Raw genomic sequence first — 23,604 nt, 5'->3', positions numbered from 1 at the left:
GCCTGGGCCTGTAGCGCTCTTCCAGGCATTGTTCAGACACAATTTGGACATTAGCCTGGGCCAGGAACCATGCCAAATACACGGTTTGGATCCAGCCACCTTGTTTTGAAGGGTAAGAGGATCATAGTGTGGACATATGCATTATCTCCCTCTTGGTCTCATTATCTACCTCTCATATCACAGCAGATATGATGCAGGACTTGCAGACAACTGTCACCCTTGGAGTGGCAGCTCTAGGCTTTGCAGGATACCCCACAACACAGGGCACTGGTGTTTGGGCGGCTGAACCCCATCCCTAGTCACTGCAGACCCCCACCTGTAGACACCTCTTTACCCAGGAGCTGACCCCATGCTGGGTGCCAAGGCGCAGGAGCAATGGCTCCTGCTCAGGGATGCTTCTTGTCGCCAGGCTGCCGGCTTGCCTTCCTCAGCAGTCTGCCCAGGAGTCTCCTCTTGCAAAATTTCAGGTTTAATTTTTTAACTACAGTGCTGAAAGCAAAAAGGAACAAATCCTAGGCGCTAGTTGCTAATTACTGACAAGGAGCAGCTTGGCAGCAGAGATGTTTAGGATTTTGGGGGGTGGATTAGTATATCTTACGGATACCAGGTGCCTGTCTGCTTCATCCCTTCTCTTCTCACCCAGGTCCTGGGTCTCCAGCAAATCCCTTCATCAGGACCGGGAGAGGATGGCTGGGGAGGGAGGGAAAAATTGCTTCTCCCTAGGTGAATCATCTCCATCTACTTGAAAGCCATGCTGCAAAAGAGCCTCGTTGACTAGCGAATTCGATCCTACATTTGCAGAGCACAGGGATGCCTGCGTGTGATTGTAACCCTGTGAACTCCTGTCGATACGCTGGTTTGGAGATGAGGATTATGTCCCATTTCAGTGGCTAGTTTGAGTCAGTAAAACAACCTGTCTCTTACAGCAGAGAGGGGCCTCTTTAGGTTAAGCAGCAGAGCCTCTGTACTTCGGCGCTGAGGTCCTGGGCTCTCCCCTTAGTGTCAGGCTGCGTTATTTGTGTGTGTGCACTCATGGATTAATTGTAAACTGATCGCAGAAGCAGAGACTGAGCACTCTGCATTGCTAGCATAGCCTTATGTCATACGGTCCCTGGGGAGACATTGTTTGCCAGGGCTCCGGGAAAGGCACAGAAAAGGGAAAAAATGTTCGTAGCTGCGGATAGAGAAGGTGCAGCACCTTGAAAAGGGGAATCCGGTCCAACTGGTTGGGTTGCTGTAATCAGATGCAAGGGGAGGAACTGTGGAGAAAGGCAGCCAAATGAAGGATGGGGACATGCTTGTTAATACTGGAAAAGAGACAAATTATGCCTACTTAACTACTTGGCTGCTGCTGAATGCAGTGGAGAAGAAGCTGTGTGTTCCCATGCTCTCGACCGTGTGGCACTGATTTAAATGGAGTTTCCCTTGCAGAGTAAGCACAGGCTGAGGATGCTGGAAGGAATTAATTGCTTTGTTGCAAAACTCGTGGCAGAATGGGAAGAGTTAAATAGGAGCAAATATTGCATCTCTTCTAAAAAGCAGCTAGATTTCCTTTGAATAGTTCTCTTAATCTCTTGGTGTGGAAGAGAGTAAGCCAGTTACCCCCTTGTCTCTGGAACTTAGGTGGGAGAAATTTATCTTTGCAAATGGGTGATTGTGGATTGTTTTAATGAGAAGGGGATGCAGCTGTGATCATGAATGGGGAGTCTGTGCAGCAGAAGCTTTCCCCCTTCCCTTTCATATTGAGCTGAGGGTGGGAAGGGGACAGGCAGAACCTCCTCTGTCCCCCTCTGGAACACCTTTGTCTGATTTTATTCTTGTTTCGAAGCCCCAAATCCAAAGATCCTGCTTCAGTTTTTCCTTAGTACTCTGCTAAACATCATCAGAGGTGAAAGTTATATGCAAAACAGGGATGGGAGGGAAAGGGTGTATTCCTTAATTCACTGTCTGTGTCTGAAAAGGCATGGACATTTGGGAGCTTTCTTCTATTTGCCTTTTCATCTCTAGGGTCTCAGGAATGCCAATTCCACCCTTCTTGCTGACCTTCTTGAAGGTCTTGCAGAGGTGTTTGCAAGAAGGAGAAGAGCTATTTACTTCTTAGAGTTCATTCTCCAGTACTGGAATTAAATACAGCCAAGGAAAAATAAAGAAAGAAACGAAGAGTTCTTTAAAATTATCTGGAAAGAAATTACTTCTCAATTACCTTTGATCCGCACAGTATATTTTAAACTATTATTCTGCCAATCCTCCACTTGACCATAGATTTTGGGAGGGGAAGCAGAGAAAAAAAATAATCTGAATTTCTAGTCTGTTTTGTTCTGAAAGGGAAAGGAAGGGACATTGGACATTAAACCATTTACCCACAATAATAATAAAAAAAATATGGGAAGAAATGCATGGTTTTTCTTATTATTTTTAATTTTTGGAGGTCACATTTAAATAAGGACTTCAAATGCCCCTGAGGTGAAATGCAAAAATGAATGTGCTGTGATTTGACCTGTGGAGAGCAAGTCGTCAGCTGTGGAAAGCTGGCTTCAGGAAACAGTCCTGTGAAAGCAGGGTGCGTGTTCTGGGGATGGCCAACGGGTGAGAAAGAAACAAACGGGAAGAGCAGCATTCCCCAAACAGGGGAATTCCCCAAACAGTTCAGTCTTCCCTTTGAAAAGAAGGTGAGTTTGGGCTGAGGCTGCTCTTGCTGTGCTAGGAAGGAGGATGAAGCAGGACTTCTCCAAAATCCATATTTCACCTCCGGAAAGCCATCTTTAACTGTGCCGTTCTGCTGCCTGCAGTTCCCACCGGGGATTCCTGCCGATCCTACCTGCAGCCGCCGTGGTCCTCTGACATTTCCTCCCTCCTGGCACTCTGCGCTGCCCTCGCAGCCAGGACTGCTCTTGCAGGTTTTGAGACAGATTGCACAGATTGTGGCGATGAGGTCAGTCTCCTCCCAGGAGATTCCTGCTGACAGGGCCCTTTCCATCCTCTGCTATCAACACAAGTTAAACACCAGCTACCGCCACCGTTGCTCCCACCCTGTTTACACAGCTCTGCCCCACTCCGCTCAATGCAGCGTTGTTGTTGCCATCGTAGCAAAGCGATACATGCTCGCGTGGTTACCTAAGCGCTCATTTCTTCCCACAACTGTTTTAATCCTCTTTAGATACCTGTCATAAGCATAGAAATGCTGTGAAAAATCTTTGTTACTGTGCTGCCGGATCTGTGCCGCAGATTTTCCTTGTGAGACATGGGCAGCTGATTTAGTTTCTCTTTGCTCCACTTCTCTGTAGTGGGGATTTCTCTCCTATGCAGTGGGATTGTGACAATAAATACTTTATAAATTGTGAGGCACTCAAATACGGCAGTAGTGGGGGCCATATAAGTGTCAGAATAGACAAGGAATCAGCAGTGAACTCACTGTAGTGTGGGACCTGGTCCTGTAAACACACATCTGAGTCTTCTCCTTTCCATGAGTGAAGCCAAGTCTCAGAACTGGTCCCAGGAGCAGAGTCTTGTGAGCATGAGTGTGTCCTGGACTAGGCCATCCTGGGTCCTTTGAGGATTATAAATCATATATTACGTGGCTTCAGAGTTTCTTTTAATGTAGCCTCTCCATTTGTTCCCAGTTCCTACGTGCTTTGCTCTTGAATGAGTCACCAGAAGCTGCTGCTTATGCACTTTCCCTTGCCTTAAATGTGTGCTTTATTTTAAGAAGCTGAATCTCCGGTTTCTCAGAACCTGAAACTCCTTTTTTCAGTTTGACAAGTGGACAGATGGTCAGAGGCGGAGGATCCTGGTGGACCTGTTGGAACGCTGCTCCCCGTCACAGCAGAAATTCTGTGCCAAGCAGCTACAGGATCGAGTTCCCATCGAGGCTCTAGATTTTACCACAAGGCTTCCTAGAGTCCTGTCTTTATACATCTTTTCCTTCCTGGACCCACGGAGCCTCTGTCGATGTGCACAGGTAAAAAAGCCAACACTAAGGTTCAGAAAGTCAGGTCAAGCTAGTCAAAAAAAAGGAAGCAGCACTAGTTTTCAGCACAGACATACCAGTGCTGTTCTTCATAATGCAAGGATGTCTTCTGACTTGGCAGCCTGGTTCCAAATGCTATGAGACCGAATGCAACACTTCCACGGATCCTAAATTAAGCCACGTTGGCCAAGATTTACAAAAGTGAAGAGTAATTTTAGATGCTCAGCTCTAAGGCATTTAAAATTTGGCACTTTACAAGACTGATTCTTCCCAAGAAGTAGGCCTGGTACTTTCTGAAAATCATGCTCTTTTAAAGTACCTTGCACTGTGTGCAGAATCATTAATTGCTTTGAAAAGTATTGGCTTGTGCTAGCTGCAAAGAGCTGCACACAATGCTTTAAGAAAACCAGATCCTTTAAAATGCTTGAGGGTAAAGTGTTGGATGTGGAGAAGCAGAGAAGTTACAGCTGTGCTTTTGAGCACAGTGGCTAGGGCTTCAGTCTTTTGAGCACAGTGGCTAAGACTCCAAATATATGTTTCCATGAGATAAAGTGCTGTGAGGTGATGCCCAAAGTAGTTCCGAATGAGTAAGTTCAGATATTGGTGACATTATTACTGCACTAACGTAGTACTCCATATAATACTACGGATATATCAACATCTCAGCTTGTTTAAAGCTTGCTCTAGGATCTTTCTCCAGCATTTCATGTTTTATGTGGATGCAACTCACACTGCATTCACAGGCAGGGAGAAGACAGGTTAGGAAATTACTTACTTAGAAAGAAAGGCCTTTACAGTGCTACTTGTGTCATATCATGGATAGCTGCTATTATAAGCATGGCAGCGCCAATAGATGATGTTTGTCCTTAAGCTGGAAGAAGCATTGCACACAAGGTGACTGTGTGATGGAGTGTAACAGCAGAACACGAGTAGAAAGAAAATGTTCAGAACGGGTCTATCAGACTTGGGGAGTTTATTGATGCTGTTTTTCTCAGTGGAAACTAATAAAGGGTTTATTCCAACTACTGTATGACTATTGAGTAGAAGTGCAGGAAGTTGCCTCAAACAAGCTGAAATTTTTTCTCTTGGCCCATGAATTTTGGAGGATTTCACCATGTGCTGGAGATCAGCTAACACCTAGACACTGAGCATGTCATGAAGACCTTGAATGGTTTAAATGGTTTAATGAAAGGTTTAAATGGAGCATAAATGGTGCTGAAGAATTTTACTAGTTTAAGGACATAGGGGAATTACATCCACAGCACAGAAGTCTCTAGTTGCAATCTTGGATGCTTGAAACCCCAAGGTTTTCAACTTACTGGGCATTCACAGGTGAGCTGGTACTGGAAGTACCTGTCTGAACTGGATCAGCTCTGGATGCTGAAATGCCTACGTTTTGGCTGGTACATCAACTTCTCTCCAACCCCCTTTGAGCAAGGAATCTGGAAGAAACATTACATTGAGATGGTGAACGAGCTGCATGTCATGAGACCAAAGGTACATACCTACCACCTCTAGAGATGTTTGGGGCCAGTGGGAAAACTGGGCTGGCCGGGTGCCTAACCCCTTTGCCTCTTTATCTTTCTGTAATCTCCCACGACTAAAATAGAAGATATATCATTTTAAATTAGAATCTAAACTTGTGTGTTGCTATGCGCTCTACTTTCCCATCATCCATCCCTGGTGGGGGGGGAAGTGAAAATCTCACTGGTTAGGAGAAGCAATCGCCAAGGTCTCACTCTGCTATCCTTTCAGGGTGTTCTGGAGTAATCCTCTAAATTTCCCTCTCCAGCACTCAACGCTGTTCTACTCTCTTTTTGCCCAGTTTATAGAGCATATGATAGCTTGCCTCCATCTGATAAGCAGAGGTGGGGTACCCAGCGTCACCCCTGCTGACATTTCAGAGTCAGTTTACCTGGTGGAAAGGAAAAAAGCACCCATTATGCCTGTTATAGCCCTTGGCGTTGTCTCTTTCTCTCCTCTTCAAAGGTGGCAGGGCCATTTTGGGGAGGTGGAGCATTACTCAGTAGCCATTGCTTTCTCCTCAGATTCATTGATGCCATGCCTGGTTTGCAGCACTGTGACGGTGGGATTCTTCTGCCCTGAATTCAAAACTCAGCCCTCTAATTTTAACCAAACTCCCCCATAGGCTCTCTCTGTAGTCAATGGAGAGAAGCCAAAGCATCTCAAAAGCAGTTCAGCTCAACTTAATAGAGATTTTGGGACGTGGGCAATGACATGCACTGTCAGGGTGCCTATTTCTGTCCACTGACCATAATGGAGCCTGGAGAGACTAATTTTGAGTTAATACCCAATTCTTAGAAGTCTAAAGTTAGGCAAAACAAATCTCACTTCCATTATCAGCTAAAATTTATTTTCTTCTTTTCTTCTCTCTTACTAGACTCCTTCAAAGGATGAATTTGTAGTTATTGATGTGCAACCAGTAAGAAGCAACGTCCCAGAGGCAAAACCTTCTGTGCTAGGAAGGAGGACAAACAAGGAGAAAAAAGAGCTCCCACCGTGGCGTTCATCAGACAGGCATCCTACAGACACCATCCGATTCAACTACCTCGACAACTACGATCCCATCGAGCAGGCTAGGCAGGCGTAAGAGCTTGATCTCTTCCCTTTTGCTTTTTCTGCGACGTAGGGTATGTCTGTGTCCTTTATGAGCTCACTCTGCCTGTGCTCCAAGCTGCCTGGAAGCCTTGTAGTTCAGCAACCTGGTTGCAAACCCATTTTGCTGCTCTTTTGGCCTTTCTTGGATTGATCTTGGTCCTGTTGTAGTTGCAGCTGCACTACTTTGTGCCCTTTCAGTGCAGAGCATGGGCACAGCTTGTTAGTGTCTGCCTACAAGATAGGCTGTAGCTCCTGAGGATGTTACACAGCTGTAATGGGAAGAATCAGCACAAGAGTTTGTTCAAGAGTTTTTAAATAAAGCTGCAAGGTTGAGAGGAATCTGTGGTTTCTGCATAGAAGAGGAAGAATGAATTAATTGTGATGAAATAGAATTCTATCACTTCAAGAATCTTCTGGCTGAAAAGAGATTGAATGGAGGTGCAGGTGTAAGAGTATGTATGTACTATAGAATATTTAAGTAATGAATAGTATTTATATCTACACTGCCTGGGATAGACTGCCTAGATCCATCAGTTCTTGGGCTCCCAGGATTATCTGGTCAGCAATTAGTGAAAGAAGGACGTTCCCACCTTGAAGTATAGTTTTGCACATTGACTTGTGTTAGGACTGCCCCGTGTTTTCCTTTGACACATCTGGCATCAGATATTTTCAGAATCTTAGATCTGTGATCAAATTTCTGTGCATCAACAAGCATCAGTAGAAGCAATAGCAAGGAGGCTGTGGTAGTCACCCGTGTGCAGTGCCTGGCCCATTTCTCGTTTAGGTCTCTGTTAATACCACCTCTCATTTTTCGTGGGCTCACAGCAGTTCTCTCAATTCAGGTGATGTGCAGTAACTTGTGAAACTGGTAATACTATCATTAATCTGAGCCTGGCGAACAGGTAATGGATTAGCTTGACCGTTGCCTAGTTCCTGGGCGAGTCCCTGTGAAAAGGACAGCACAGACTCTCACCCAACCTTGGGAACCGATTGAGCCACAATGAAAGTATCCAGATTGTACTTTAAGAAATAACTGATAGAGCTGAGGTTAGCCCTGTGCACAGGAACAGTCAACCCATGAATTACCCCAGCCGAGTGATTCTTTGGCTAAGCAGTCGTGCACTCGCATAGCCTCTTTCTCAATGTGATTAACTTTGCTGGACCCACCACTCCTCCGGGGTGTTCCACAAAGTTCCCAGTGTCTGAGCAAAAGCCTTTTATGAATCATTTTTTAATCCGCGTCCCCTAGTCCTAGGATACTGCAGTACTTCAAAGAGCTTTCCAGTTTCCACCTCACCCTCTTTCTGTGGTATGTTTCCAAACTCTAGCACCATTTTGGGTAGAGCTCTTTGAGCTTTTAATGAAACATTTTGACAAAATGCCTCTTGTTGCAAAGGGATGTCCTGATACTATTTTTCAGATGTGCTAAATGTTTCTATGTAGCGGCTGCCAAAGGTTTCTGTGAGGTTTAGGGTTCCCTTGTGCTGGCCATGACCCAGTGTCAAAAGTGGGACAAGCCTTGTCTGAAGAGTTTAAGAGTCGCTTTTTCCAGCATTGAGCTGTAGATGCCCCTGACAACCAGATGCAAATGATTCTGAGTTGCTAATGATACAGTATGTGCACTGACTGTTTTCTTCTCCTAAGTGAGATTTGAGCCTGTATCCATTTGTGCAATGGAGGGTATTTTAATGCCTAGTGTTCTAGTGAATCTGGCATTTATCCGTAATTATAGAGGATTATTGCAAGGAGAGAAATGAATTGTATGAGATTTGCTTGTTTACCAAGGATCTCCCTTTAATATCACTTAAGCTGAAAGTAATTGCGAGTGTGTAGTCTCCTCTGTAATGATTATTCAGCAACGCAGGTGTGTCGTTTCAGGTGCTGACCCAGCTTCCCACTCACATAATGATATTCTGGTGCTTCTTTTCTGTGGACACATTGCCAACAGAGTCCCCTCTGCAGCTCCTTCCCAGAAGTCCTCCTGCTAAAGGTCTATATAGAATAGAATAGAATAGAATATTTCAGTTGGAAGGGACCTACAACGATCATCTAGTCCAACTGCCTGACCACTTCAGGGCTGACCAAAAGTTAAAGCATGTTACTAAGGGCATTGTCCAAATGCCTCTTAAGCACTGACAGGCTTGGGGCATTGACCACCTCTCTAGGAAGCCTGTTGCAGTGTTTGACCACCCTCTCGGTAAAGAAATGCTTCCTCATGTCCCGTCTAAATATTGCATCCTCCATCCTTTGCTTCTGGACAGCTCCCTGGGGACTGGGTCTTCAGCACTTCACCCAGCTCCCTGTCTGCAGTAGGAACAGTAGGACCACCTTTCACGCTTGAGTGTTCCTCAAGTGTAGGCTTTCGGTGGAGGTGGCAGCAGCAGCTAATGGGTGGCTTGGGCAGGTGTAGGGTGCCTATCAACAGTAGCACAATGGCAAAGTGGTCGGAGTGCCCCACTGTGATGCCAAGCTTTGTTTTGGATGGCTGATGAAGGCCATGCTCAGCCAACTGTGAGTGTCTAGTCGGTTGAGCTAGGAGTCTCACGTGAATGCTATGCAAGCCGATCTACCTCACTGCAGCTTACAGGCTCAGGCAGACCCTGCCTGACCAGTGTACAGGGTTGTAAAGTAGAACAGAGAACCAAGATAAAAATCTCTGACCCCCCAGGCTGCGTTAGGTATAGTTATTATTCAGATTAGATGAATTCTCAGAGCTCAAGGGCATAACAACCGCTCTTCATGTAAAATGAATGTCAGAAGTAATGAAATCTATGTAAAATGAGATTCCTAAAACAATAGGAGTGATTTCCCAAAATACAGGCTTTTGCAAAGGTAGTCTGGGAAAGGAAATGAGTTTTGCTGCATTCTGAATGCATATAGAGAGGGACGAGTATTTTCTTGAGGTCATGAGCCTGTGTGAAAAGACACAGCAGAACCAGCAGAAAAGCAGCAGAAAGCCAAAGCGAAGGCTGAGAGAGAAGGACTAGAGAGAGCACTTGTAGGCCAGCAGGTTGACTGGAAAGCTGTGAGCCAACAAACCATTCTTTCCATTTGAGTGCTGCTGTGCTGAGAAAAACCGGACTTGAAGAAAATTCTTTGTGAATAAACAAGATGACATCAAAGGAATACCTGACGCCATCATCAAAGCAATGTGTGAGACTAGTCACTGGCTACTTCTTTGAATCAAAGTTAATCTGCCTAATGTCGGGTTAAATTTTGCAGAATTTAAGAGGTAATGAAAAAATAAAGTTTTTCCTAGCTCTTGGACCTGGTTAAAATCTCCTCTGAGCTGGACCTCACTCTACACTTGCTTTCTGGTCCACAGAGAGGTGAGAACTCTCCTGTTCATCATAACAAGATGTCCACGCTGCAGCTGAAATATTGTCATTTAAATGGCAGAGTTGTCATCTGTTTCTTTGTTGGCCTTTTGAGAGGAGTCATTAGCTACATGCTCCCTTCCACAGCAGTATCAAAACTACACTGCTGTGAATTCATAGCAGAGAACGTATCCTTGCTTAGCCAAAAAAAGTGAAACATGGGAAGCGTAACAAGCTACAGTCAATTCTCAATTACGCAGGGGAGCGGAGATGAAGGGAGTCCTAAAAGAGATGACACAAAACCAGAGATGACACAAAACCAGAGATGACACAAAAAAGAGATGACACAAAAGACCTCAATTGGGTATTTACCTTTGAAAAACAAATAGATTTCTCTAGAGCAATTGGGTGAGGGTTTGGCCTGGACAGTGCTGGTGCTTCATGTCACTGGGGAGAAGAACCATAACAGTGTGCCACAGCTGGGTAGTGCCCCAAAAATGGCAGAATGGTGCTAATTTGCAATCTGGATGATAATTGAGACTTGACTGGGGTTTTTTTCTGATGGATTTTTTTGCTGCTTGCTCAGAAAGGCTTTTGCTGCTTGTACTATAAAAACTTAATGGCACCCAAAAGCCTCAGTGACAAACATCACTGCAGCATGAAGGAGATGGGACAGAGATCCCTGAGTGTGTTCACTGAGAGGTTATTTGGTTTAGATGGGATAGTGTGGGAAAAGCTTCATAGTCACTGAGCAGTGAAATTAAGAATAGCAATGATCAGATGCACAGTCGAGGGAGTGGTGAGGCGATATAGAAGAGAAGAGATACAGACAGGGGTTGAATTACAAATTGCCTGGAAGGGGTTATCAAAATCCCTCGGTAGAATTATAGCCGTGACTTTCGGTGTTGCTGCATGTATGTCTGCAATTTATCATAAGAATGATTTCTAGTAGGTCTGGTTTGTTTTCTGCCTGAATTGTCCAGGTAGCTTTTTGTTTATATACAAACAAAACAGAGACCAGCAAGGATGGATTCATCTCTTTGGGCGCAAAGCAATATTGCAAAGGTGAAGTGAAACATTTTTATCTAAAGTGTGGAACCAAGTTAGCAAATTTTCTCTGGGACTCTGCTCTGCCTAAAAAGGACCAGGAGGGGCGTTTCTTTCAGTCCATGCATATACAGTTCTGCTGGAAGGCATCTGGTGTTTGCGCTGCTTGTTGCCAATAAATCAAAAGATTTGCCTCCCACTTTATCATGAATAATGAATTCCGATTCTAGCCTAGCACTGGACCCCAGCCAAGATTGTCTGCTTGTGCCTCAAGAAAGAGCCCTGCTACTTCTCATGACAACAGCTCAGCCAAAATGCAAGCTCCTTCCCCGCCCCTAAGCAGCTCGGGCTTCTGGAAGCCAGCACTAATTCAGTTAGATAATTTATGGACATAGGCCGGCTCTAAAAACAGTTGCATATTGTACTGGATTGTTTACCCAACGAGAAAATAATTACTTTCAGTAATTGTTCTGTCAGCAGCCTGCGCCCAGTTTCTGACAAAAAAGGGGCTCGCTTGCGTGAGAAGGGCATGGTGTTTCGCTGTCCTTCCGAATCCGAACGCTTGTCTCTTGCTTTTCATGTTTCTGAATAGCGAGCCCAGTACTCTTTGCCTGTTAGGCTTGTGGGAATTAAAAACATTCCTTAAGGGAGGAAAGCGGAGTGAGAAACACCGAGTTCAGCACTGGGAGTGAGAGACTTGCCGTCCTCATGTTGGCTCTGATGCCCTTTTCCTTTGCAGCCTTGAGAAACTCATCCTCGCTGCGTACATTTTCCTGACCTTGAAGTGAGATCACGGTGGTGACCTGCTGCAGGCGGATGCTCTGACACCATGAGCATGGACACTAGAATACAGCAGTAGAGGTTAATATCTTAATTTACGACCACAAGGCCAGGTCTGCGTCTATCTAAAGATCAGAGAATCATTTAGGTTGGAAAAAAGATCATCGAGTCCAACCATAAACCTAACACTGCCAAGTCCACCAAGATGACCAGTTCATTCCCCATAATAATATTTTGGATTGCATTTTCTCTCTTGACCGCTAGTGAAGTGTTTATAAACAGATCGCAGTTTTCCTCAATTTGCTATTTGAAATAATGTCTGATTTGTCTTTGCGGTTCTTGATCTGCAGCTGGCCTGGGATGAGTAAACACCAGATACGTGTTGGTGTTGGCTGCTTTTGAGGATGTGTGTGTTATGTGGTGTGGCTCTGTTTCTTTATATCTTTCTTTAGAGTCTGTTTCCACCCTTTATATTCATGATATTGTATTCATACCGTGCTTTTTAGCGTGCCTTCCAGGAGCCCAGAGACGCGGGTGATAGAGCTGGGAGACACACTCAGAGAGCGCACAGAGTTGCTGCTTTAAATTCACTAATTCTGTATTGCAGAATTTGAATGTGGAAGGGGAATGAACACCTTCAGAGCAAATGTGTTTATGAACCTGCCCGAGTTCTTAAAAAAACTTCCTCACAGTATGGATTTTACTCCTGATACTGGAAAAATGTGACCACTGGCCATATTCCAGTGTACTTTGCTTAATTTTTACACTCTGGAATATTCCTGTTCTGCCAGTTGATTGTATTGACCTTAATAATAGCTGCATATAAATGTATAAATGTATAAATGTATAAATTTATATACATATACATATACATATACATATACATATACATGAAGAAGTATTTGGCTATAAAAACAATAAATAAATAACTTGTTGGAGGGGCAGTCCTCTAGCCTTATTTATGTTACAAGTTACATGGACTTCACTGAAAACTCTCAAATTGATTTAGCTAAACTTGCCTTTCTGTGAATTCCCCTAAGCTGATGTAACATGTTATGTGGATTTAGCTTAAATCAGTAAATCTCGAGCTAAGGGCACATGTTTGAGTGCTATAAAGTTATCATAACTTAAAAAATAGCAAATTACCACGCTCCTCTGAGCCATGGTATCTGATTATGCGCTCTTGGTCTGCCCCAGGTGCAAGATAAAATGTGTTATCTTAAACCATGTCTTTTTGGGTGGCAATATCATAAGGGATTGTCTTTTTCTCAACCCCAGGGAACCAACTCCAGAGCACTTATTAATACTATTCTGTTCTGCTCTGCAGGAGAAAGAAAGGAGGAGGGGAGACCCCAGACCTTAGCCGGCAGGCAGCTGAGAAAAAAAAGAGAGCGGGTCGTGGATCTAATAAGCTCCAGAAGGCAAAATCACTGGCAAGTATCACCAGCTTGTAATTATATCAACTGGGGCCCAGTGTCCGGTACACCCAGGAACATTTTAGCTCGGAGCTTTTACTTAACTTAGGTAACTATGAAGCTTTGCTCCTGCTGTAGGTGGGCTGCCAGGCACGTTTGTTGCCTGTCCCTGAGGGAGATACCTGGGCAGAAGGAGGACAGAAAGCACGCCGTGCCTGGCTGCTCCGGGGGCAACCTCTCACGGCAGCCTAGACAGAGTCCATCTGCCTTCGGTAGGGAAAGGACAGCAACTGTCTGTATGTAGACGGTGACCTTGTTATCTGCTCCTCCCTCACATTGCTCACCGTGCAGTTATCCCAACAGTCCGCTTCCATGCTTTACAAAGCACTGGATCAATTCCCTCGTGACACTTGCATCTCTTCCCAAAGCTTCTCTTCTGTGCTCGCAACTTTTGATCATTGCAGTTTGATGTTAGTTTATTCTCTGTTCATTGCACTGAGCCTGAGCAAGCAGCCCCAAGGTCTTAACACTGAGGATTCATTGTGCTCATCGCTGGTAAAATAGGGCATCCTCACATGAAAGGAATCTAGGGAAGTCAGGCTTCCAGAAAGCATCATGGGTCTAGGCTTTTGTAGATATGGCAACAAATAACTGCCAGAAGGACGTGCTCACAAGCGTATCGGGGGGTTTTGCAGACCTGGAAGCGTGTTTCCTAAGCGATGAAAGCCAGGGAACGCATGTGAGTTGAGCCAAAGAAGGTTTACATAAAAGAGAGGCATTGTCTCCCGAGATTGGGAGGCACTCTCCTGACCCAAATACAGCCTGTTTGCAAGGAAGTAGATTCAGTCACTGTTAAAGAACAGAAAATATAATTAAAGTTATTCAGCCTCTGTCTTAAAATTTCCATTCTCCAATGGCTTCCCCTGTAGCTCTTAGATCAGAGCACCCTTACACGGTTCATTCCACCACGGCTTCCCGTTTCACATTTAAAGCTGTTTTATTGTCAGTCCAGAAGTGAAAGAATCTTAGTTCTGGGTAAAAAGAGGTGAATTTGATTTTCTTTCCCCAGATTTTAGGAAAATTATGTGTTCTTCAAAGTTACTTAACCTGCAACCCACAATCAGGAAGGCACAAGCACCTAGTCTGCCTCCCACCCTGACGTCCAAACCCTCCTGCACGACGTCAGTGGGAGTTTTGGCTATAAATTGCAGCAGTACAGGGTTGAACAGTATGTATGTATGTGTCACCTTCTGTGGCTGCTCACAGTTTAAAAGGGACATTATTATTCCTGTAGCAAATAGTCACCAGAAGGCATTTAGCTGACACAAAATGCTCATAGGCAGACGTCTGGGGGAGCATGCCGAGTTAGTGGGTACTGAATTCTCACCCCACAAAAAGCCCTGGGAAGAGTCTTAAAGCCACTGCCTGCTGTCAAGGCCTGACAGGTCCACCATCCTCCCTTGGTCCCTCCTAGGCAGTTAGGACAGCCTAACCCAAGGGTAAGTGTCCTAAAACCTAGGGGGTTACACCTTGGTGATATCAGCTCAGAACACAGCTCCGTGCCTTTGTGCTATGCAATCTTGGTAGCACTGGCTTCTATTTGTGTTAAAAATCTGGGGTAGCCTGTGTTGCTGTGTCACTCTTTCCTAGGCCTTTACGTTGAAAATAGGCTTGTATTTCTCTTGAGTTTAGAGTTGTCCAAATTTCAGTAGAAGAGCTGTGTTTGTTTCTTACTCTCTGATGTATAAGCCTGCTGTTACACTGGCCATTAATGACTACAACACTACAGGACAATAAAGGTTTGGTTACGGTAGGCTGATGCATAGAAAAAGAATATAGATATAACTCACTAGGAATAATCCAAAATTAATTTCCATTTATTATTAAGGTAGCATTGAGAAACCTTGTTGAAATGAAGACCTGTGAAAAGACTCTTATTTAATCAAGTCCAAATAAAGAGGCTTAATGCTCGAATCTTTTAGTAAATCCTTAGAAGAATAATAGACTGTGATGAAAGAATAAGTGCCCCAAGAAAGCAAACATCACGTCAAATTAAAATTAAGTTCTTAAATAGATCAATGATCCAAGTGCAGAAAGTACGTGAGAATAAAGTATATTACAGCCAACAATGAAGATGTGAAAAGGGCTATTATATGGAGCTCCAAGCTCAGGAGGCTGAACAACAGCACACCAAAATAGAATAAACACATAATTAAGGTGATGACCTGAGTCCTGGAATTACATCCACTGGCTCCACGTTTGCATGCGGTGAATCAGTTCTCCTCCTAGTAAACCTGTGAGGTTTTGGAGTTTATTACTAATCATGGAAACATAGCATAAAATGTGACCGGGCTCACACTTCATTTAGAAGAAATTAAAGTAAATTAGCTAAATTACAATAAATAGTAAATTACAATAAATGAAGTTAATTAGGTCTCTGAGTGAAGGGCCACATTCTTTCTTATGAATGCACATGCAACCCCCATGTCTCTACAGTGGGGAGGGAATACCTGCTCTATCTTTATCCAGGGAAATGCCTTACTTTAAGGATATGTATAGTTTCAGCATTAACCATCTCTTTAAGCACTTTGCTGGATTAAGGCTTTATGGCTCGTCTATACCACCTTGATGCCCACATTGCCTTCAGCAGCTACTGTCCCAGTATTACATAAAGAAAAGTGAAGAATGCAACGGATTCGGTGACTTCTCCAAGCTTTTACCAGGCTGGGCATGGAAAACAGATCTCTGTTTTGGGCACTATATCATCCCTCCTCTTCACTCTGACCGGGAGCTGTGTTGCCCTGCTGTGATTTCTGAGCTCTGGCCCTACAAGTCCCTTTGCAGGCGTCACTGCTGCCACATCAGTGTCCCTTACACAAGTCCTTGAGGACTTCCAATGAGGAGTCTTCTGCAGCTTCTCGGCAAAGCAGGCAGCCTCATGCCCAGATTCCTAGACACTCTATTAGGAAAGTAAAATTTCATTGATGCTTTTGACAGCTTTGCAAATGACTGCAATGTCAGCAATTAGGGGCTGGTTTTGCCTTTCAGGCTGTCTGCTTCTTTCTGTTCAAGAGACTGCTCCACCCTCACAGCTGTTCCTGAATTACTGACTTATTTTTAGTACTTACTAAATAACATCTTTTTGACAGGATCAGTCATTCTTGCCTCACTGCCTATATCCTAAGGTAATACGATTGCAGCATTTGAAGTCAGGAATAAATTTTCTTATGACATATTGGCAGGGAATGCGTGTTTTGAGTATGAATCGCATTTAGGTACTGTGTGGGCTTAGCCCACATGAAGAGCCAGGGCTCTCAGCACTGAGACACGGTCCTGTCCAGTGTATATATATTTATATTCTACAAACCTTATTTTGAATTTTATTTATTCATGCAAGAAACCCTGTTGAACTTCATGGGACTATTCCTAAGAGTGAAAATAACTCAATAGAATGTTTGCAGATTCAAACTCAGCTTATATATGTCACCCTAATTTTAAAAGTATAGCCTGGCTTTAATAGTCTTTGCCTATCTGTCCCCGTGAGCTCTAAAATTGAACCACCACCAACACAGGAGATGAAAAGCAAGGAATAGTCAGATCTGTGCTGCAACAACTACCGCTTCTATGGCATTGTGCTTTTCTCGCTAGGACAAAAAAACTGCAGCTGCTTTTATCACACCATCTCTCTCACACGTCAAGTACTGCTCAGAACCTGGACCACTTTGGGCAGTCGTATAATCACTGGCCTTTCTTTAGGTTGATATTCAGCAGTTGCTGGATTGCTTATTTATAACTAGACAATTAGGCATGAAGCACCATATATCTTCCGCTGCTGCCAATTCAAATAATGGAAAGGGGAAACAGGCGGGCAGGACTGGCTTTTCTGCACAACCATTTGTTGTGGTTTAGCCCCAGCTGGCAACTAAGCACCACGCAGCCGCTCGCTCACCCCACTCCCCGGTGGGATGGGGGAGAGAATCAGAAGAGCAAAAGTAAGAAAACTCATGGGCTGAGATAAGAACAGTTTAATAATTGAAATAAAATAATAATAATAATAAATGGTAATTAAAAGGAAAACAACAAGAGAGAAAGAGGAACAAAATCCAAGAAAAAAAAAACAAGTGATGCAGCTGCTCACCACCCACCAACCGATGCCCAGTCAGTCCCCAAGCAGCAATCGCTGCCCCCAGCCAACTCCCCCCAGTTTCTATACGGAGCATGATGTCGTATGGTATGGAATAGCCCTTAGGCCAGTCTGGGTCAGCTGTCCTGGCTGTGCCCCCTCCCAGCTTCTTGTGCACCCGGCAGAGCATGGGGAGCTGAAAAGTCCTTGACCAGTGTAAGCACTGCTCAGCAACAGCCAAAATATCAGTGTGTTATCAACATTATTCTCATCCTAAATCCAAAACACAGCACTATACCAGCTACTAGGAAGAGAATTAACTCTATCCCAGCTGAAACCAGGACACCATTTTACTACGGACACCATTCACATAATACTATCTGCCCACATTGCTTTTTAATGTGTTGCTATGTAAATGTTTGGTTTTGTTAATGTTTGTTCACTATTCTTACTAAATAATTTGTATCAGTCAAAAAAAAGCCAAAGCTGTTGGTCTGCAGAACCTGTGCGTTTTGAATATTTGGGATCTTTCTCAAGCAATAAGCAATCACTGTGTTGCTAAGATTTTTTTTTGCTTAATTTTTATCCTGTTTAGTAAAATGTTCATTGAACGGTACGTTAAAATAAACTCCATCCTTTACACTGCGAGACTTCAAACAGCAAGCAAGACTGGGATCAGTCGCAGCCATATGCACGGGGGAGAATTTGTGCATTAACATATGAATTGATGTGGAGAATCAATTTATGTGGGTTTGGCTTTACTAGCATCAATTTCTAATTGGGTCCTTTTGTCCTTAAGGTAAACCTATAGCAGAGCACAGGTCACTGCAAATAATGCAGATTATGCTTGTATCATTTAGGAATATAATTTAGGGATATCATTTAGGAATATAATTTATAGAATGTATACAGAATGCACATAGAATGTACAGAATTCATAGAAGTTCTCAATGGACTCCAACGTTTTCAGTCCCTCTGAAGCTGTTGGGATGATATGATACTTACTGCCTTCTCTTCCTAGCTATCACTCTCTGCAGATCTTGAGTCTGTTCCAAAAACACCAGTTCGTCCCAGCTGGGCCACTCACCAGCCAACTGGGAGCCTGCCCTCCAAAGCAGCAGCAAAGACCCTAGCCCAGAGCTCCCAGTGGAACGCCGGGATACGACCAGCACCTGTTCGAGCTCCAGTGCCAAAGCCACGTGAAAGAGGAAAGAAAGACTTCACAAGGACAAACGCCAGGTCTCCATGTTAGTATGCTGCCCTCTCCCATGTGGAGGCTATTGTAGAGATTGCCAATATCCAAATTTAGTGCGCAGAGGGAAGGAGATGGTGCTGGCGGTGTATTTCTGTAGGCGAAGGAGAAGGCAGTCATTGTGGATGGTGGGAACCCAGATGACAGTGATTTGCTGCATCAAAAGAGAACATATGGCCAAAGACGTCACATCTAGCACTTGCTAGATCCGCCTGTCTGTCACGACTGTCATCTTGGTATTAAACACTGGCATAGGCTTCCCATAGGTTTAACTCACTGATACTCAACGGCAGAGCAGGAGAACTTAGATCAGAAGTGACAGCGGGCTCAGTCTAAAGACCATGGACTCTGCCAGGTCCTGGACAGATGCCAGGAGGAGCTGGTACGGTTGGGTTGGAATCAGACCATCCAGCAAATCACAGGAGAAAACAATCAACTCCAGGGAGACAACGGCTGAGAAAGCAGCTGATCTGTGAACACCTTCCAAAAATAAGGAGACAGAGCGACACGATCAAAAACAATTTTATGCCATTTCAGTCTAGGCTTTCCTCGGGCAGCTATTCACGATCTCACCTCTTGATATACCCAGCACCTCCTGAAGGTCCTCAGTGTCCGCAGCTGGCTGGGAAAGTATTGGATATCTTTCAGAAGCACACGTTTGTGTGCAGACTTTGGTGAAAGGCCTATTAGTTCACAAGCGGGCTGTCCACATAAGGATTGCAATTTGTGAACCCTGATGATTTTTAATAGTCGAAGAAAGGTAGTGGGTAAAGAACCTGGAATGAACAAAGGAAAAGAGGCTTCTGCTGTGATACTGTTAGGATTTTCAAAGAGAACACAGGGGTAGAGTGAGGGGAGCTCCTACAGGGCAGTGATGATCCAGTAATTATTGATAATCCCATCTAGAAGGGAGATAATGGAGCACGTGGAGACCTCCAGCATCCCTTTGGATCTCCCTAGCATCTAGCGTTTTTAGCAGGTGCACAGGCTAACCCCCATGAGGAGGACCCACAGTGCAAATGAGTGATCACAAATGCTTCTGTGGGAGATGAAAGAAAGAATCCGAACACAGATGAAGGATGATACGTAGGGGAAAGCACTGGAATGAGTACGGTGGAAAAGACATGAAGACTGCTTCATAAACGCATCTTGGTCATAAAAGCCCAGAGAGGAAAGCATCAAGATTAGGCTAGAGGGTTACAGTAACACGTATTTCTAAAGCAATAGAAGGTTTCTATGAAATAGGACCCTCATCCTGAAGTCACATTGCCTGGACAGAGCCTTAGGAAAGTTGTTCGCTGGACTGGGGCCAAGTCATGAAGAGTTAAGCGTAGGCTCTGGGCCTTGGCTGCGTTATTGGTTGTTCCAGTCAATCACGGCAATTCCGCTGGTCTGGCAGCAGCTTTGTGGCCTCCCAGGAATGTGGCACTCAGCTCTGACTGCTGCCGTCCGGGAGGCACTGGGAATGGGAAGAAGGTGTTTCTTAAGTCTCTTAACTTCTGTGAACCAATCCGCAACTGCTGTTGAGGTGCAGTTTAGTGTTGTCAAAGAGGATGTGGGGGACAGAGTAAGGGGAGCTCCTGCAGGGAAGTGGCCACCCAGTGATTATTAATGATTCTGTATGGGGGAGGGATAATGGCGCGTGCAGGGACGTGCAGCATCCTGTCTGAGCTCTGCTGCAGTCACTGTCTTCTACATGATAAGAAATTTAAAAACTGCATGAGGAAAGTGCTAGGGAGAGCGGGGAAGCAAGCTACCTACAAACACCACTGCTGTAGTATAAAAACTACCAAGGTAAATTATCCCTGATGGATTGCATTTGGATTAGGGGCAATTTGCAAGGCAAAACTATATTTTTTTTTGTAAGAGAGAGAGACAAATCCTATTGTAATTCCTTCAGTGACCTCTCCTGGACCTTTGTGATCTCTGCCAGGCTTTTCTCAAGGTAAACTTACCAACTTCAGCTAGTGCTGTAGCTGGGCTTTACCAGGGCATGTTTGCAGACTGTCAGAAAGGTGGGCAGGAAAAGTAAAGATGTTTTGACTGATGATTATTTGCTCTCTAATGAGATGATGAATGGAAACCATCTTTCCATTCAATCCAGATTTGTAAAGGTATTTGAGGTATTAAATGCCACCAAAATCCCCAGGATTGGCCGAGTAAACCTAAATATGTTTAGAATCTGAATTCTCTAAATTAATCTGTCTGATTCTTACATTATTTCTCTTTCATCTAGCATCTCCACTGTTTGAGGCTCAGCCCTGGCACATTCCTCCATCTAACCAAGGATCTGACACAGAGTAAGGGAGGATCCAGAGTATCTTTCATCCCAGCGAAACAGAAACTTATCTGCCTGGCACTGGGGAAACAACAGCAATGTTACCCGAGTCACAGGCTGTGCTCGGTGAAGAACAGCTGCTTTTAAGTCCTTCATAAGGACCCAGCTCAATTTTTTTTCAACTGTTGCTAGAAAAGACTTTCTTCATTGACCTCACCACACAATGCAAAGAAATGGGCATGGAGGTCCGGCGTCTATTCTCACCTAGGCTGTCCAAAAGAAATCTTAACTGCCTTGCAGCCAGTTTAGCGAGAAAGGTGTTGGAGCAATGGCTTGATACTTTTTTTTGGAAGTACTGTACTTGGTGCAATGACTCCTGCTGGCCTTTGGGATCTCCAGGTGGGATCTCCCATTTCCCAACCGGAGTACAGTCTAAGTCTGTTTTCCTGTTGTGCTTCTCAGTCCGGTTTCCTGTCACTGCTGCTCTCGAGCTGGTGCTATATGCTCTTTTTCCTCTGGGTATGTCATCTCTGCGGAGTTCACCTAGCCTTTTGACCATGGAGACACTTGCATAGATCCTTGCTAGAGCTGCTGGACCTCATGTGAGCTTGCCTGTAGGTCACTCAGACATCTTGGGGCATATCCCACAGCCTGAGCTGCTCTGTGATGCTTTGCCAGTGAATTACAGAAGTTGTCTGTCTCTGCGGGCACCGAGGGGATTGTGGAAGACAAGGGAGGACTACCAGCCACCTGAGTGATGGTAACTGTACCCTCCCTACAAAGTGAGTGCTTTACCACCAATGTTAATGTGATCCCTCAGCTGTAACCTGCAGCCCCTGCCAAATCAGCTAGACTGTGAAGAAAGCACCACAGCGTTCAAGGGAAAAGCCTTTAACATGTGGGAGAGAGGAGGCTCAGGGAAAACGCTTCAAGAAAAACCTAGTTAGGGCTGTATTGAAGACAGAATTTCTTTCTCATGTTAAGCAAGGCAACTCCATCTTTTCGATCATGTTAGTGAGAAGGAAATCAAATCCCACACTCTGGATTACAGCATTGCACGTGGCTCTGTGTGGGGAGCTGGCACTAGTCTAATCCTTTAAGAGAATGTAAGTCACGTGCTCTTATTTGTCTTTTCTGCAATTAAGGAAATATCCAGTAAATGTAACGAATAGCAGTTTTTAAGGATAAGGGGACTGAATGCACAGCAACTCTAACTCATTGCCTTATCATATCCCAGAGTGAGAGAGCTGGGATAAAACCGAACCTTTCCACATGTTAGGAAGAGTCACAGTACGCCCATGAATTCTCAACATTTATAGACTAGAAATCATGTTTCAGAGAAAATGCCAACTACTGATGGACATGGATTAGGAGAAGACTTCTGCTCTGTGAGCAGATTATTCTGCACTGTGTCACTTGAGGGTTTCAAGTTTTTTGGCGCGAGAGACATTGACCATTGTCAAGACCAGGCACTGGGCACGACACACCATGGATCTTACCTGAAGGGAGAGCATCCAGCAGGAGACTCTGCCCATTGGGGTACTTGGTCGAGTGCCACATGAATTCCAGCTCCAAACCAATGATTAGGTAACTCAGTGCATCTCCCGCTCCCAGACTTTGTTCTTTCGTTTTTCTAATTGCCCTGGATGCTTGGAACGGGGAGTTCATCTCAACGAACATGATGGCCTAAGAGCTAGTTAAGTCTAAGCTGGTCACCTCTCAAGCGATCAGCTGAAATAGGAACTTGCAGATGGCAACTCTCTCATATATCTTAGGATCTGTTGATTACGCAAGAGACCAGACTGACTAATTTTGATTAAGAAAGCTAACTTTTAAGCATTTAAAGTGAGGTGGGGTAAATCCCATCCAAAACATTCATCGGCATCATTCCCTGGTATTGCAAATCTCTCCTCACAAGCCTTTTCCCCCCGGACACCAAGTTAAACGGATTGCTTCATGGGTGTTTCCTTGGCTTCTTAAGGCCAAACTGTTGTTCCGGCCTTTTTTTTGGTCTCTGTTAGGCAGCGTGTAGCTTCTCGTGGCAGCAGTTCAGCGCTAGGTCCGTGTTACAAACAGCAAATGGCTATGCAAGGAAATGCTGTAACCCTGCAGCAATGGTTTTACGTTTCTCATCAATGAGCATACTCGCCAGAAACGTAAAGTTCCCAGGATGTGACTGGTCTTGGAGCTGAGTTCTCAGGCATTACTGCAGACACCGTGCCTTCGCTGCAGCAGATCATGCGTCTTCAGTGCTCACTATACATTTTAAGGCTTAGGCCTTCTCTGATTTATGAAGTTTTTTGTATTGATGATGCTGTAAAATAACTAATAGTAATGTCCAGGAACGTACCAAGCCAAGCAGTCTACCCTTGAACGCCTTGATGTAACTCCTACCGATTATGTTATTAGAATAAAAATGTATGTACTTACAACATACTTTACAATCATTCCCGAGGTCGCAAAATGGGTCAGAATCTGAAATGGAGACAAAAGATACAGCGTCCATCACCTGCCTCTGCCACTGAGCTGCTGGCTGGCCTCCGGCAAGCCATACCACCGCCTGTGCCCTGGGCTGCTGATCTGCAGAGGCAGATGGTTATTTACCACCTTTATAGCGCGCTTCCAGATATGCTGATAAGAAATTGCTAAACAAGTACGGAGGAAGGTTGTTATCACAGAATCACAGAATCACAGAATCACAGAATCATATAGGTTGGAAAAGACCTTTAAGATCATCGAGTCCAACCATAAACCTAACACTGCCAAAAACCATCACTACACCATGTCTCTAAGTACCTCATCCAAA

General features: G+C 44.5%; 1 protein-coding gene across 1 annotated transcript in view; it reads left to right on the top strand.

Moving 5' to 3' along the window:
- FBXO16 (F-box protein 16) overlaps positions 1-23,166 on the top strand; it is a 39,449-nt gene extending 16,283 nt beyond the window's left edge. The window contains exons 4-9 of the mRNA XM_075497653.1: positions 3,752-3,958; positions 5,300-5,464; positions 6,369-6,574; positions 13,058-13,163; positions 18,290-18,515; positions 20,757-23,166. Of these exons, the coding sequence (XP_075353768.1) occupies positions 3,752-3,958; positions 5,300-5,464; positions 6,369-6,574; positions 13,058-13,163; positions 18,290-18,515; positions 20,757-20,824 (978 nt within the window). The 3' untranslated portion in view covers positions 20,825-23,166. The remainder of the gene's footprint in view (positions 1-3,751; positions 3,959-5,299; positions 5,465-6,368; positions 6,575-13,057; positions 13,164-18,289; positions 18,516-20,756) is intronic.
- The last annotated feature ends 438 nt before the right edge of the window (positions 23,167-23,604 follow it).

The sequence above is a fragment of the Mycteria americana genome, chromosome 3 (genome assembly GCF_035582795.1).
Source record: "Mycteria americana isolate JAX WOST 10 ecotype Jacksonville Zoo and Gardens chromosome 3, USCA_MyAme_1.0, whole genome shotgun sequence".
NCBI lineage: Eukaryota > Metazoa > Chordata > Aves > Ciconiiformes > Ciconiidae > Mycteria > Mycteria americana.
Note: the sequence above shows the minus strand (reverse complement) of the source record. Positions and strands in the feature narration are given on the sequence as shown.